Source organism: Psammomys obesus, unplaced genomic scaffold (assembly GCF_907164565.1).
Source record: "Psammomys obesus unplaced genomic scaffold, mPsaObe1.curated_primary_1811, whole genome shotgun sequence".
In the NCBI taxonomy this organism is placed as follows: Eukaryota; Metazoa; Chordata; class Mammalia; order Rodentia; family Muridae; genus Psammomys; species Psammomys obesus.
Window position 1 is genome coordinate 2,563,627 of NW_026596158.1, and position 12,756 is coordinate 2,576,382.

Consider the following 12,756-nt stretch of genomic DNA (forward strand, 5'->3'; position numbering starts at 1 on the left):
AGGTTAAATGGCTTGTTCAAGGGTACCCAGCCAGGAAGAGGCTGAGCCAAACTTTGACCGCTGTTACCCACTGTCCCTCCTGTGAAAACATCTGCCCCTGGCAGCCCTTGTTCTTTTTCGATCTGTAAAGTCTGCGGCACAGCCCCCAGGCCACGTTCTCTGCGGCCCTGTCCCTGGGCTGCATTTTTTTCTGCTGTGGGTGTCTGTGTGTCCCTCCTCCCTGCTGCCGTCTCCTCCTCCTACCACCACCACCTCAGACTTCCTCCTTCACTTGCTTGGACGTCACCCCACATCCCACCAGCCCCTGGACTGAGGTGTCCGGCACCCGTCTGGTCACCATGGGGACCCTGGAGCCCTCCCGGCACCTGCTGTTGCTCCCTGTTCTCCTGACTGTGGGAGGTGAGTTGGGGGCTTCTGTGCCTGCCGCCTGCGTCTTCAGCTCTGCTAGAGGCCGGGCCTGGGCAGGAAGGGACAGGACAGATAAAGGGGAAGGCTGGAAGGAAGAAGTTCCTCTAGAGCCTGTGGCTCTCTCCCTGAGCTAGAGGCCCCAAGCTTTGGGACCCGGCAGGCTCGTTAGGAGGGACATCTAACCGGGACAACTGGCATTGCACAGGTATTCCACACTGGCTGGTTGCCTCGGCACCAGCTGTGAGATGCTGCCCTTTCCTGCCTTCTCCGGCTCCTCCACCCGTTGTCCATCAGTGCCTCCATTTACCTCTCTTTTGAACACAGAATCTCAGATAGCCCAGGCTAGCTCAAATTGGCTACATAGTTGAGGATAGCCTCAACCTTTCGATTCTCCTGCCTCCACATCTCTCAGTTTACCTAATTTTTCCTCCTTAGGATTAAGTCCCGTCCAGGCCCAGAGTGGTAAGCCATGACACCCCCAATCTTTTTCCTCTCCTCTCAAAGACCCCCTCACACCACCCACTTTCCTTTTAACCCTCCCTATGCTCCCTCTCCTCCTCCCCCTGTGACACTTTTCCCAGAATGCAACTGTTCTCCTGTGAGCCCTGGTGTACTGGCTGGGATTGTGCTGGGTGACTTGGTTCTGACACTGCTCATTGCCCTGGCTGTGTACTCCCTGGGCCGCCTGGTCCCTCGAGGCCGAGGGTCTGCAGAGGGTGAGTGGAGCTGTCGGGGGTTGTCAGGGGCTGGTGGGTGCTGGCCTGGTGGGAGGTGGGCATGGGGGGAGCCTCAAGTTCACAAATATCAAAGGTTTGCGCATGGAAGGGCTGGTTTGCTGGTGCTGTGGTTTGTTTGTGTTCCTTCCCTAATGCTGAGGAGCCAAGTGGGGCCTCATGTTTGAACTGCAAGCACTCTCTGCCAACCAAGTTTCACCTCCAGGCCAGAAGGGCTGGTATTTTCTCTCTCTTATTTATTTATGTGTTTGTTTTTATTATTTTAATCTGTGTGTGTGCATTTGAGTGCAGTGCCCGCAGAGGCCAGTAGATGGCACCAGATGCCCTGGAACTGGAATTACAAGTGCTCCAGTGTGGGCTCTGAGAATTGAACTCAGGTCCTCTGCAAGAGCAGCACCTGCTCTTAAGTGCTGAACCATCTCTCAAGTTGCTCAGAAGAGCTGGTTTTAAAACAACAAGGCAGTGCCAACCCACAGACTAGTCCATCTTCATACCCTGTGTCACTCTTTATCCCTCTGCAGGGACCCGGAAACAGCACATTGCTGAGACCGAGTCACCTTATCAGGTAAGGCTGGCGAGTTCTTCTCCGCCTTCGCTCCTGCTCCTAGCCCCACACCCCCATCGTTCTCTCGCTCACACACACAGACATACATACATATACACACAGAGATGCACAGACACACACACATGTACATACAGACACACACATGTACAAACAGACACACATACATATACACACACACATGTACATACAGACACACACGTACAAACAGACACACATACATATACACACAGAGACACAGACACATACATGCATGCGCAAATGCACACTCACACACAGAGACACACGTTCATACAGACACACACTCACACACATGCACACACAGACATACATATATGCACACACAGACACACACACATGCACATACACACACACACACAGCACCCTTCCTGGCACCTTAAGGTCCCTTCCCTATTCCCCCCCACCTTGAAGACGAAAGATTGTCTGCCAGCTTATTCCATGATCAGTTGTCCTGCTCAGCCGTGTGGGGGGGAAATAGAGGGGCTCCATCTCTGTCAGGCGTGTGTCCTCAGTGGGGCTGGGAGGAGCCCTGGATGAGGCAGAATTTAGCCTAAGCGTGGTGTGTGGAGGAGCCGTACTCCAGCAGGGTTCCGGTGTGCCGAAGCAGGATGCACATTCCTCTGAGCAGCTGACCAAAGCGAGGCTGCTCAGAAAAACTCCACATAAAAATACAGAGCGATCTCAGCACTTGGGAGGCAGAAGATGGGAAGTTTGAAGCCAGCCTGGGCTACTTAGCAAGTTCATAGCCTAAGCTACAGACTGAGTTCCTGTCTCAAAAAAAAAAAAAAAAAAAAAACTGGGTGAAGGTAGGGGAGTCCGACAGCGGTACAGCATTTACCTAGTATTCACAAAACAAAATAGTAATAATAATCAGCACACTCGTGCCAATTCCAGAAGCTAGGCAGGAGTACTGTGAGTTCATGGCCAGTCCGGCCTGTATATAATATATCAAAAAAAAATTAGTCCTGAGCATGGCAGCCCTGCAGGCTTTAATGCTAGCACTGGGGAGGCAGAGGCAGGTGGATCTCTGTGAGTTCTAGGCCAGCCTGGTTTTCCTAGAGAGTTCCAGACCAGCCAGGGCTACAGGATGAACCCCTGTCTTTGAAGAAAAGAAAAATTAAAAGTGGAATGGGGTGGGAATGCAGCCCAGCCTACACTTATCTAGCATGCACAAGGCTCTGGATTGACTCCAATAAATAAATAAATAAACAAACAAACAAATAAATAAATAGAATTAACCGAAATTGAAAAGAGTCAAAGCTGGAGACAGTGCAAACTGTCATTGAACTCACGCCTAAAAACCATAATGTCATCGGCATGCATCTGTCAAGACTCTATTTCTGTGTGTGTGTATATGTGTCTGTGTGTATGTGCCTCTGTGTGTGTGTGTGTGTGTGTGTGTATGCAGACCATAGGAGGATATCAAATCCTACCTTTACCTTATTGTTTGAATTGCATCTATGTTACTGTTTATTTATTGTGTGCCTTGGCAGCCATGTGGGGTCAGAAGACGGTGCGGGTTTCAGGACTCTAACTCCGGTTGTCAAGCTTGGCAGCTTTGCCCACTGAGCCATCCCACCAGCCTCTAGCTTCTTCCTAGCCTTTGGGATGGGCTGGCGGTGGTGGCACACGTCTTTAATCCCAGCACTCGGGAGGCTGAGACAGGTGGATCTCTGTGAGTTCGAGGCCAGCCTGGTCTACCGAGTGAGTTCCAGGACAGCCAGGGCTACACAGAGAAACCCTGTCTCAAAAAAACAAAAAAGAATCTCTCGTTTGGCAGTCTGATGCCCAGAAGACCCAGCAGGCTGTCCAGTCCCTGAGAAGCAGGGAATTTCAGGGCAAAATGTCAGCCTGATTTATTTGCCCTTCAGCGGCTTGGCTGAGACCTTCGTTGGTCGGCATAGCCTCTTCTTGGAGAGACTGATTTGAAGCAAATTAACAAAATCATTTTGGGGTGACATTGTGAAGAGACCAGAACAAGCCAATGTGATAACGGTGGGGTAGGAATAAAAGCTGAGTGCGGGGAAACTGAGCCTGGGCAGCTGAGGAGGTTGAACACCGAGGGGCTTGGCATTGCTCGTGCAAAGGCCCTGAGGCTGGGGCATAATGTCCAGGCAGAGAAGCCAGGGGCATGCTGAATGCATCTGACTAACATCCAGTTTTCTTTCATGATTTAAAGTTTGAAAAAGCTGCCAGGGACCCTGAAGGGCCTTAGGAGGCTGGGTTTGCTTTACTTGCTGGGCCCTCTCCAGTAACTGCCACCATCTTTTTTTTTTAGGAGCTTCAGGGTCAGAGGCCAGACGTCTACAGCGACCTGAACACACAGAGGCAGTATTACAGATAAGGCCACACCGCGGCCGTCCGCAACCTAACGCCTGGATCCGGGGGTTCCGGGTGGCCGCTCAGCATGCCCTCCCTGGGACGCCCGCTGGAATCCCGATCCTCGCAGCGCCCTCCCTGAGATGTCCCACCTTGCCCCGTTTCTGTCTCCAAATAAAAGCGGAGCAGAAGCCACGGCTGAGTGACACGCGCGACTGGGCTGAGGGGTTGGGTAACCGTGGGGCCCCTGAGGCCGGTCTTAGGTCAGGAAACAGCGACCTGGGAGGAAGTCAGACGTTGGGGAGAACAAGAGGTATTTGTATCGCTTTATTCCAGTTCCGAAGGAGCGTGTCCCCAGCCACCCCTACGCGATGCGATCCGGGGTGAGAGGTCAGAAGCCAAAGATGAGGTCACCGTCTGCCAGGCATGTTGATGTAGACTCTGCCATCTTCTGTGGGTGGGGTAGCGAGAGCCTGAAGCCTGACCACCCACTACCCTTCCTGCATCTCCACCCTCTTAGGAGACCCCCTGTCTCAGCAGGGGCTTCCTCAGGGGCTCCCCAGACACCTCCCCCAGGGTTTCCCAAGCGCCACCTCCAGGGCTTCCCCGGGGATGCCCTTGTGGGAGCCCCCCTCTTCCCTAGGGAGCGCTACCCACTCGCCAGGCCCCGCCCCCGTGTTGGCTGACCTTGGGCAGGCTTGCCGAGTGAGCGCATACACACAAACACCGCCCCCACGATTAGGAGCGACAGCACCGCGTCTGCAGCCACCAGGCCTGCCAGGAGCGGCAGGGACAGAGGCCCACATCCGGAGCAGGAACCTAAGGGTTAGAGCCCAGACCGGCAGGCGGCTGAGGCTGAGATTCGCCCACAGGGAGCCCGCCCCTGCCTCCCTGAAGGGGGCGCAGGGGTCGGCTGGGGAAGGGATCCCAGATTCTTTGGGATTAGGATGCGAAATGGGGGGTGGGGTGGGGAGGTTCTAAAGGAAGCCAGGCTGTCAGAACACCCAAAGGGCTGTGCCCTGGACACACGGGGAATCTGTTACAGATTGCACTGGGTGATGGAGAGTCAATGGGACCCGGAAAGGGCTGAGATTAGAATGTCCTGAGCCAGGGGGGTGCCCTCGACCAGACTTCAGGGCTGCAGGCAGCTGCTGAAGTTACAGGTCAAAGGCTTGGTTCAAACCTCACCTGCTGGCGTTTGACTTGCAGCCACTGTGGAAAGACCGAGAAAGTGGGGGTGAGAAGGGGGGAGCAGTCCCCAACACGTAGGGACAGGGGACACCCCACACGGGAGAGGTGACTGGGAAAGGAGCGACCAGAAAGGGGAAATAGAAGTGACTTGGCCACAAGGAGAGCTCACAGCTCCAGAACCCCACCCTCCCCAACCCCCAAGGACCCACGGGCACAGGGAGAAAGGCTTGCCCTCTGCACGGCTGACATTAGACGGCAGCCTTTCTGTCCCCTCAACCCTTTCCCACTGGCTTCACCTGGGAGCAGAAGCAGGAACAGGAGGTGGCCTGGAGGGGCCATGCTGGGCTGGGACCTGAAGGGATCCGGCCAAAGACTGTGGTCCAGGGAAGTCCTCGAAACAGTAGGGGAGAGGCAGCTAGAACGGATGCCACCCGACGGCGACAATACCACCTACTTCCTGTGTGTGGGTACATGTATGTCTTTAAGACTTTCTTTGGGGAACAAATTCCGGCGAGTCAGAGAGCCCAGAGAAGCCTCTGTGATTATCCATGTGGGAGTGGCAGCGGGCCATGGTGTGGCCATGATGGACATTCTGTAAATATGATGGAGGTAGAGCCAACAGTGCTTGGGGCTGTGGGTATTTGAGAAAGGGGGCCAGGGTGACTGTTGTTTCTGGCCTGGGTGACATTAGAAAGATGGAGAGTGGGTAGAGAGTTTGGAAGAGCTGATTTAGAGAGGAGAGGGCTGCCTCCATTAGGGCACACTGAGTTGAAAATACCGGATAGGGGCTGGAGAAGGGGCTCAACAGTTAAGAGTAACTGGCTGCTCTTCCAGAGGTCCCGAGTTCAATTCCCAGCAACCACATGGTGGCTCACAACCATCTGTAATGGGATCTGATCCCCTCTTCTAGGTGTGTGAAAACAGATCACGCATACATAAAAATAAATAAATAAAAAACAAAAACACCTGGTAGATCTCTCTGGAGATGTGGATGTCCCCAGTTGGAGTTCAGAGCCTTAGGGATGAGTGCGGTCCTGGCATGTAAATGAGAGGGCTGCTGGCTGAAGGAAGCATTTAAAGCCATAAGGCTGGGTGAGCTCACTAAAGTACAGACGCACCCACACGCACTGCCAGAGGAGAGGGAACCAGCTAGGGAAGCTGAAGGTGGAAGCAAGGGAGGGAGAGGCCCAACGCAAGGAAACAGTGTTGAAAGCAGGAGAGAAACTTAGTCATCACGGTTAAGTGCTAAGGAAGGTCACAAAGCGGGAACTGAGAAAGTCGGTCCCCTAGTAGGGCTGGGAATTCCTGTTTGGCTCACACCTCTCTATCCCGAGCACACAGCGAAAGACACAGCGAAGTGTCTTTAGAGGGATGGATAAGTGAGCAGGGCACCATGGCCCAGCCTGTACGGCGAACCCTAGGGAGACCAAGGGAGGAAGGTGGCTGTAAGTTCAAGGCTAGCCTGGCTGATTTAGCAAGTGCCAGGCCAGCCACACGTATCAAAAACAGGAGGAGGGTAGAGAAATGGTTCCACGGACAAAGGTACTTGATGTCAACTGTGTTAAAGACTGGAAATCCATACAAAAAGGCTGGGCTTCTCCAGCCGACTTCAGAGCTCCGGGGAAGCTCACCCACACCCGTTTCCCCTCTCATTTAGAGCAACTACTGACACTGGCCATAGTAGCACCCCTTTAACCCCAGCACTCGGGAGGCAGAGGCAGGGGGATCTCTGTGGGTGTCGAGGCCAGCCTGGTCTACAAAGTGAGTTCCACACGGCTAGAGCTACATAGAGACATTCAAGATTATCCTCAGTTACCTCGCGTTCTAGGTTAGCCTGGGCTTCACCAAGCCAACCCCCCCCACACACACACACCTCTTTCTCACACTCTCTCTCTCACACACACACACAAATCAAAACTGAAACCAAAGGGGAGAAAAATGTCATAAATGAAAGTTAATTCTGAAGAAGGAAAAGGCCACATGGGAAAGAGATCTAAGCCACCTGTATGACCCTTGCCTAAGGACTTCTCCAAGGGGCCGTGGGGTCCGGACTCTGGTCCTCTTCTCCCCCAGGACCCAACAGTACTGCAGCCTATGCGCAGCCAAGTCAAAACCTCCAGCATCCCCTCGGCCGGAGACACCGAATTCCAGGTCCCCAGTGTCCCCCCTCTAGGAAGAGGTAGGACCCCCAGCAACCCCCTTCCGGGAAGACCAGAGGATAAGACCCTTGAAAGTCAGGCTCTCACCTCCAGAGACTTAAGTTTGCTCAAGCGCTACACCGGGGACTCCCAGGACGGTGGGCGGGGTCCTGCCTCGAACTGGGCGTGGCCAAACCCCGAATTTAAAAACTCGCGGGGGACCCGGCTTTAGATCGGGGGACCCGGCGGCGGCTCCGCGGGGGAAGCAGCGAGGCTGGCGCAGCGCCGAGGCCGCGGCCCTGGGGGCCCGCAATCTGCATCCAAGAACCCGCGAGGTAAGGATGGAGTAGGGCGAGGTACGCGGCCTTCTGGGCGCATGAGGGTTGCCTAGGGCGGTAAGCCGGGCCCTGAGACTTGGGGTCCCCGGCGTTGAAGGGAGCTGGCTGAAGAGTGGCATGCATTCTGGCCTCCTGAGTCCTGGGGGTGCTGGGATTAAGGGAGAGATCCGGAGCCTTGGGGGTCGGGGTGCAAGGGTTGGGAGGTCTGACCCCGGGGGCTCCGTAAGAGGACCCCCCCAAGACTGCACTGCGTCCGCGGAGGTGCGCCCGGGACGCGGGTTCGGGTCCCGAGGGTCGGGTACTGGACCTCAGGGGTCCACGCTGGCCGAGAGCAGCCCCGCCCCGGGGACTTCCCAGAGCCCCTCGGGCGCAGTGTCCCCGGGCCGGGGCAGGAATTCCCCGCGCCCGGGGATTCCACGGGCGCCGCGCTCCGCCGCGCGCCCCGCCTCCGAGCGGGACACCTGCGGCGCGCGTCGCCAGCGGAACTGGGAGGTGGAAGATTCCCTTGCGTGAGCGCCGTGACGTCGGCGCGCGGCGTCCCCTCCCTCCCTCCCTCCCTCCCTCCCGCCGCTCTCCGGGACTCGGTCCCCGGCCGGCTTAACCCTTCCCGCGCTGGAGCCTAAGCGGGGAAGCCTGGATGAGAGGATGCGGCGTCTGTGGGATGCGGGGGGCGCGCGCGCGGGGGTGGGGGGGGGGGCGAGCATCCTCGGGATCGCGCGTCCGTGATCCGCATCCCTGGATCACGGAGAACTTCGTGGATCCCGGCGGAGAGGAGGGGGCAACGGTGGCAGCTCCCCTTTTCTTTCACTCCCCTGCGGAGGACGCTAGGGTACTGCGGTCCACCCCGCCCCGACCCTCCACTCCAAGCGTTGGGACCCGGCTGGGATTTTTTTTTTTACGGATGTGGCGACGCTTCGGAGGAGCGCGCGCCTCCCCACTTCCCCAGTTTCCACTACGCCGGTGGAAAGTGCGGGCGGAGGAAAAGCGTGGAGCCGAAGGGAGGAAACGGCGGAGGCGGGCCCTGCGCCCAACCTCTTTCTGTGGGCTTTGGGGCGCTCCAGTTTTTCCGCGCGGGAGGGAGAGGAGGGCGCCCACGTCCGCTCCTCCCCGCGCCCCCGCGCCGCCGCTGAGGGCGCGTTTGGGTGACTTAAACAGCCCTGACGACTTCCTTCTGCCTCCCCACACACAGTGTGTCGCGCTGAGCGCAGCCACTGCCCGACGCAGACCGTCAAGAAGCTTCTGGAAGAACAGAGGCGCCGGCAGCAGCAGCCAGAAGCGGGCGGGGTGCCGGTGAGTGTCTGCCGATCCTGTGCAGGACCACGCGCGGGAAGCCGCGTGCGCTGGGGCAGACGGGAGTTGTAGTCCCGACTGGATGCCCTGCGGGTGGGGAATGGACCTGAAACAGCCTTCCAGATGCATACATTCACTCGCGGTCCCATTTTCTTTACTTTGAAGGGACACTTCTCCCCTCCTCTGGTCCAGCCCCCGACGCCATCCGTGAACGAGGCAGAGGCAGGTAAGAAGAGAAAGTTGGTTCCCAGCCCCAACTTCTCTTGGATACTTAGAACTCTGGGGACCAGGCAGTGATGGACAGCCTGCCATAGTTGCACAGGCCTGTATTCCCAAACTCCAGAGGTGGAGGGGGGCGGTTGCCATTGGGTTTGGGGCCATGCTTGTTTACCCTCTAGTTGTAGGCCACCTAGAGCTAGCTAAGACTCCTTGTCTTCAAAAAAGAAAATAAAGCAGAAAACCCTGGGATTTGACATTGGTTTTTCATCCGTGAATATAGTCCTTCAAGGACCCTGAGCTTTGACACTCCAGGAATCCAGATCCCAGCTGTTTGGGACCCAGGAGGTCAGGCTTCCCACTTGTTGGTGTCCCAGGACTGGGGGACCCAGCGCCTCTGTGCCTCAGAAGTCCGAGTTGGCAGTACCTCAGCAGACGCCAGGTTCCCTGTCCCTGGAGAGGACTCCAGGCTCTAGTAACAGGCTGGTCCTGTCCCCTCCTGCTTGCAGGCCATACCCACTTCCCCGCCTTCCAAGAGACTGTGGATTCTGGACCTGGCAACCTGGCTCCCCCTTCAGGCTTTGCCGACTGGGACCCTAGCACCCATGCTACCTATATAGACAGCTCTTGCCCGTACTCTGCTGCCGAAGGCTTCCTGGTTCCTGATTTCTACACAACATCAGACCCAGGGCGGTCAGGCCCATTTCCCCTGGGGATGGAGGTAAACTCTAGAGACAGATACTTAAGGGGTGCTTTAAAAATTCCCATTTATGCTAAACCTGGTGGTGTAGACCTGTCATCCCAGCTACTCAGGAGGCAAGGCAGAAGACCTCATCTTTGGGGAAAAAAAAAAGAAAAAGAGTGTTTGGAATATTGGTCCGTGGTCAAGCTCTTCCCTAGCCTGTGTGAGGCCATGGGGTTCAGTCTCCATTGGGTAGGAATGGGAAGTGGGGAATCTGTGCAGTATCCTGGGATGTCAGGCACTGGTTTAAGATGCCACCCCTGGCCAGGAGTACTGGCTGAAGCCTGCAGTCTCAGCAGCCGGGAGGCAGAAGCAAGAGGATCGACGTTTTAAGCTAGCTTGGTGTGAGTTGGCACCAGCCTAGGTAGCATAGCAAAGGAGAAACTAAAACAAGCTGAGCTCAACCCCAGCAGTCAGGCTTCTGGGGCAGGAGAATTGCTTCAAGTTCAAGGCTAGCCTGGGCATCTCAGTGAGATCCTCTCTCAAAAGACAAAAAGCAAGCATCCCTCTCCCCCCCCCCAAAAAAAAATCCCTTCTCCCTTTTGGTGAAGCTGAAGTGTCTGGTGTGTGATGAGAATTCTCAGCTGCCTCGCTCTCTCCCTCTCCCCCCATACCTTTTAGGACTCTCTGGATACCCAGCTCTATACAGAACCTTCCCTGTCGCAGGTAGGATCCTGGATAGCCGCTGGCCTCCCCTCAGGATCCCCACAGTTGCCTCCGTCTACCGGACCCTCCCTGGAGACAGCGCGAGCTCACATATTGGCTCTGGGGCCCCAACAGCTATTGGCCCAGGATGAGGAAGGAGACACGTGAGTACAGGGGCACAGGGTGACCTCCAGACTCCTGGCTCCCCCGGGGGTGGGGGCTGCTCTCACTGCTGTCCCCCCACCCCCCGTCCTCAGGCTCTTGCACCTGTTTGCTGCTCGGGGGCTGCGCTGGGCAGCTTACGCTGCAGCGGAGGTGTTCCAGATGTACCGACAGCTGGATATTCGTGAACATAAGGGCAAGGTAAGGGCCAGGAGCCCGGGCCTCGCCCTTGGGGAGGAGGGCACCTGACGTTCAGAGGGGAGGGCCCCGGGGGTCCAGGCTGATTCCGTCGTGATTCACAGACGCCCCTCCTGGTGGCAGCCGCTGCCAACCAGCCGCTGATCGTGGGAGACCTGCTGAGTCTGGGAGCGGAGCCTAACGCCACCGACCATCAGGGCCGTTCTGTCTTGCATGTGGCTGCCACCTACGGGCTCCCAGGAGTCCTTTCGGTATGGCCAGCTGGAAAATCCAGGGCGTGGGGGTGGACCAGTTATCCAGATCCTGGTTTTGAGGACCTCGTTTAGAGAGACCCTCCCACAGCTCTCCTCCTTCCTCTTCTCCCAGGCTGTGTTTAAATCAGGCCTTCAAGTAGACCTGGAAGCCAGAGACTTTGAAGGTGAGCCAGTCGTAGCCAGGGCTGGTGCGGCAGGCAGGCTGGCTGGCTGGGCAGGGTCCCTCACCGTGTCCCTTCCACAGGCCTTACCCCCCTCCACACGGCCATCCTGGCTCTCAACGCTGCTATGTTCCCACCCACTGTCTGTCCAAGGATGCTGAGTTCCCAAGCCCGAGACAGACTGGCTTGTGTGCAGATGTTGCTGCAAATGGGTGCCAGTCATACCAGCCAGGTAAGCGTGGCTGGCGTGGGGATGGGCAGGCCCTAGGAAAGTGTATGCAGAGCGCCACTGGGTGACGGGGCCACTAGATGCTGACCTTGCTTCTCCTTGTGTGTCATGCTGAGTGTGCTCCTCCACCTCTCTGAGCCCCAGTGGCCCATGTAAATGTTACTGATCTTAGAAAGCGCTGAGGAGCTTAGGGGGCTGCTTTTGCCTCCCGCCTTCGGGTGTGTGCTCTTACTTTCTACATCTTATTGATGAGGAAACAGAGGCCCAAGGGGACTGAACATTTGTGTTGGGGAGGGAATTAGAACCCAGGGAGGGAATCTGACCCTAGAACTTGGCTCTTAATTCTACATTTAGTCCCCCTCTGCTGTGCTAGGGGCACCTCCATGGGCAGGCCGAGGGGACTCACTGTCACTTAGTTTTAAACATTAGTGTTTTAGTTCAGGGGTTCTGAACCTCAGATGGAGGCCGTCCTGTGGTTACTGTCCAGCCCACCATCTCCTTGCCCTAGGCTTAAGAAACTATTCTTCCAAACACGAATCTGAACGTGGATTAAGTACAAATTCTGTGATGTGAGCCCTGTGTGCCAACATTACGTCCATAATCAGTGCTCACAGCGACTCCCACTGTCCCCTCCTCTCACGCACTTTCCCTTTAGTTTTAAGTTTTTGTTGGTGCTGAGGATTTAACCAAAGGTCTAGTGTGGGCTAGGCAAGCTCTGAAACCTGTTATTTGCTGCTGCTGCTGCTTCCTCCTCTTCTTCTTCCTCTTCCTTCTCTTCATTATTATTAGGTATGGTCTCTTTATGTAGCTCAGGCTGACCTCAAATTCACCATTCTCCTACCTCAGCCTCACAGGTGCTGGGCTGATAGACCTGCCCCACTAGGGCCAGTCCCTGTCCTATGCTGTTTTTAAGCAAATACAAGCATATGATTATTTGCATAACTATTTGTCCTTCTTCCTTTCTTCCCGACTTTCTTTTCGTTTTCTTTTGGTGCTGAGAGTAGAACCTAGGGTTTCCTCATGATTGTTGCAGTGGTAGAGCCCCTGCCTAGAATCCCTCAGTGAGGGCCTGGGCTGTGGCTCAGTGGTAGAGCCCATGCGTAGGATCCCCCAGTGAGGGGCTGGGGTGTGGCTCAGTGGTAGAGCCC

General features: G+C 56.1%; 3 protein-coding genes across 6 annotated transcripts in view; 2 read left to right on the forward strand and 1 right to left on the reverse strand.

The window, feature by feature from the left end:
• Positions 1-260: 260 nt before the first annotated feature.
• On the forward strand, positions 261-4,235 carry Tyrobp (transmembrane immune signaling adaptor TYROBP). The gene is made up of 5 exons (XM_055594937.1): positions 261-399; positions 844-870; positions 990-1,124; positions 1,664-1,707; positions 4,004-4,235. Exons 1-5 carry the CDS (start codon positions 339-341, stop codon positions 4,067-4,069), a joined length of 333 nt encoding a protein of 110 aa, XP_055450912.1. The 5' UTR covers positions 261-338; the 3' UTR covers positions 4,070-4,235.
• Positions 4,236-4,358: 123 nt separating this feature from the next.
• On the reverse strand, positions 4,359-8,170 carry Hcst (hematopoietic cell signal transducer). 4 transcript variants are annotated; one of them, XM_055595059.1, is made up of 5 exons: positions 7,482-8,170; positions 5,532-5,626; positions 5,233-5,256; positions 4,732-4,863; positions 4,359-4,495 (listed from the first exon to the last, which is right to left on the reverse strand). In XM_055595059.1, exons 2-5 carry the CDS (start codon positions 5,572-5,574, stop codon positions 4,455-4,457), a joined length of 240 nt encoding a protein of 79 aa, XP_055451034.1. In that variant the 5' UTR covers positions 5,575-5,626; positions 7,482-8,170; the 3' UTR covers positions 4,359-4,454. The 4 variants fall into 4 exon arrangements, with proteins under 4 accessions (XP_055451034.1, XP_055451036.1, XP_055451033.1 ...); XM_055595061.1 differs by having other exon boundaries at positions 4,359-4,492; positions 5,532-5,692; XM_055595058.1 differs by having other exon boundaries at positions 5,532-5,692.
• Positions 7,615-12,756, forward strand: part of Nfkbid (NFKB inhibitor delta) — a 7,823-nt gene continuing 2,681 nt past the window's right edge. The window contains exons 1-9 of the mRNA XM_055595057.1: positions 7,615-7,708; positions 8,901-9,001; positions 9,167-9,227; positions 9,727-9,938; positions 10,581-10,768; positions 10,862-10,967; positions 11,069-11,215; positions 11,331-11,382; positions 11,463-11,611. Of these exons, the coding sequence (XP_055451032.1) occupies positions 9,933-9,938; positions 10,581-10,768; positions 10,862-10,967; positions 11,069-11,215; positions 11,331-11,382; positions 11,463-11,611 (648 nt within the window). The 5' untranslated portion in view covers positions 7,615-7,708; positions 8,901-9,001; positions 9,167-9,227; positions 9,727-9,932. The remainder of the gene's footprint in view (positions 7,709-8,900; positions 9,002-9,166; positions 9,228-9,726; positions 9,939-10,580; positions 10,769-10,861; positions 10,968-11,068; positions 11,216-11,330; positions 11,383-11,462; positions 11,612-12,756) is intronic.

Bases quoted from the DNA above. Each gene is read 5' to 3' on its own strand.
- Tyrobp (XM_055594937.1), top strand. From the start codon at position 339: ATGGGGACCCTGGAGCCCTCCCGGCACCTGCTGTTGCTCCCTGTTCTC. The intron at 400-843 runs GTGAGTTGGGGG...TTTCCTCCTTAG, and splicing joins TGTTCTCCTGACTGTGGGAG to GATTAAGTCCCGTCCAGGCC. The intron at 871-989 runs GTAAGCCATGAC...CACTTTTCCCAG, and splicing joins TCCCGTCCAGGCCCAGAGTG to AATGCAACTGTTCTCCTGTG.
- Hcst (XM_055595059.1), bottom strand. From the start codon at position 5,574: ATGGCCCCTCCAGGCCACCTCCTGTTCCTGCTTCTGCTCCCAG. The intron at 5,257-5,531 runs GTGAAGCCAGTG...GTCTTTCCACAG, and splicing joins GTTCCTGCTTCTGCTCCCAG to TGGCTGCAAGTCAAACGCCA. The intron at 4,864-5,232 runs GTGAGGTTTGAA...TCTAACCCTTAG, and splicing joins TGCAAGTCAAACGCCAGCAG to GTTCCTGCTCCGGATGTGGG.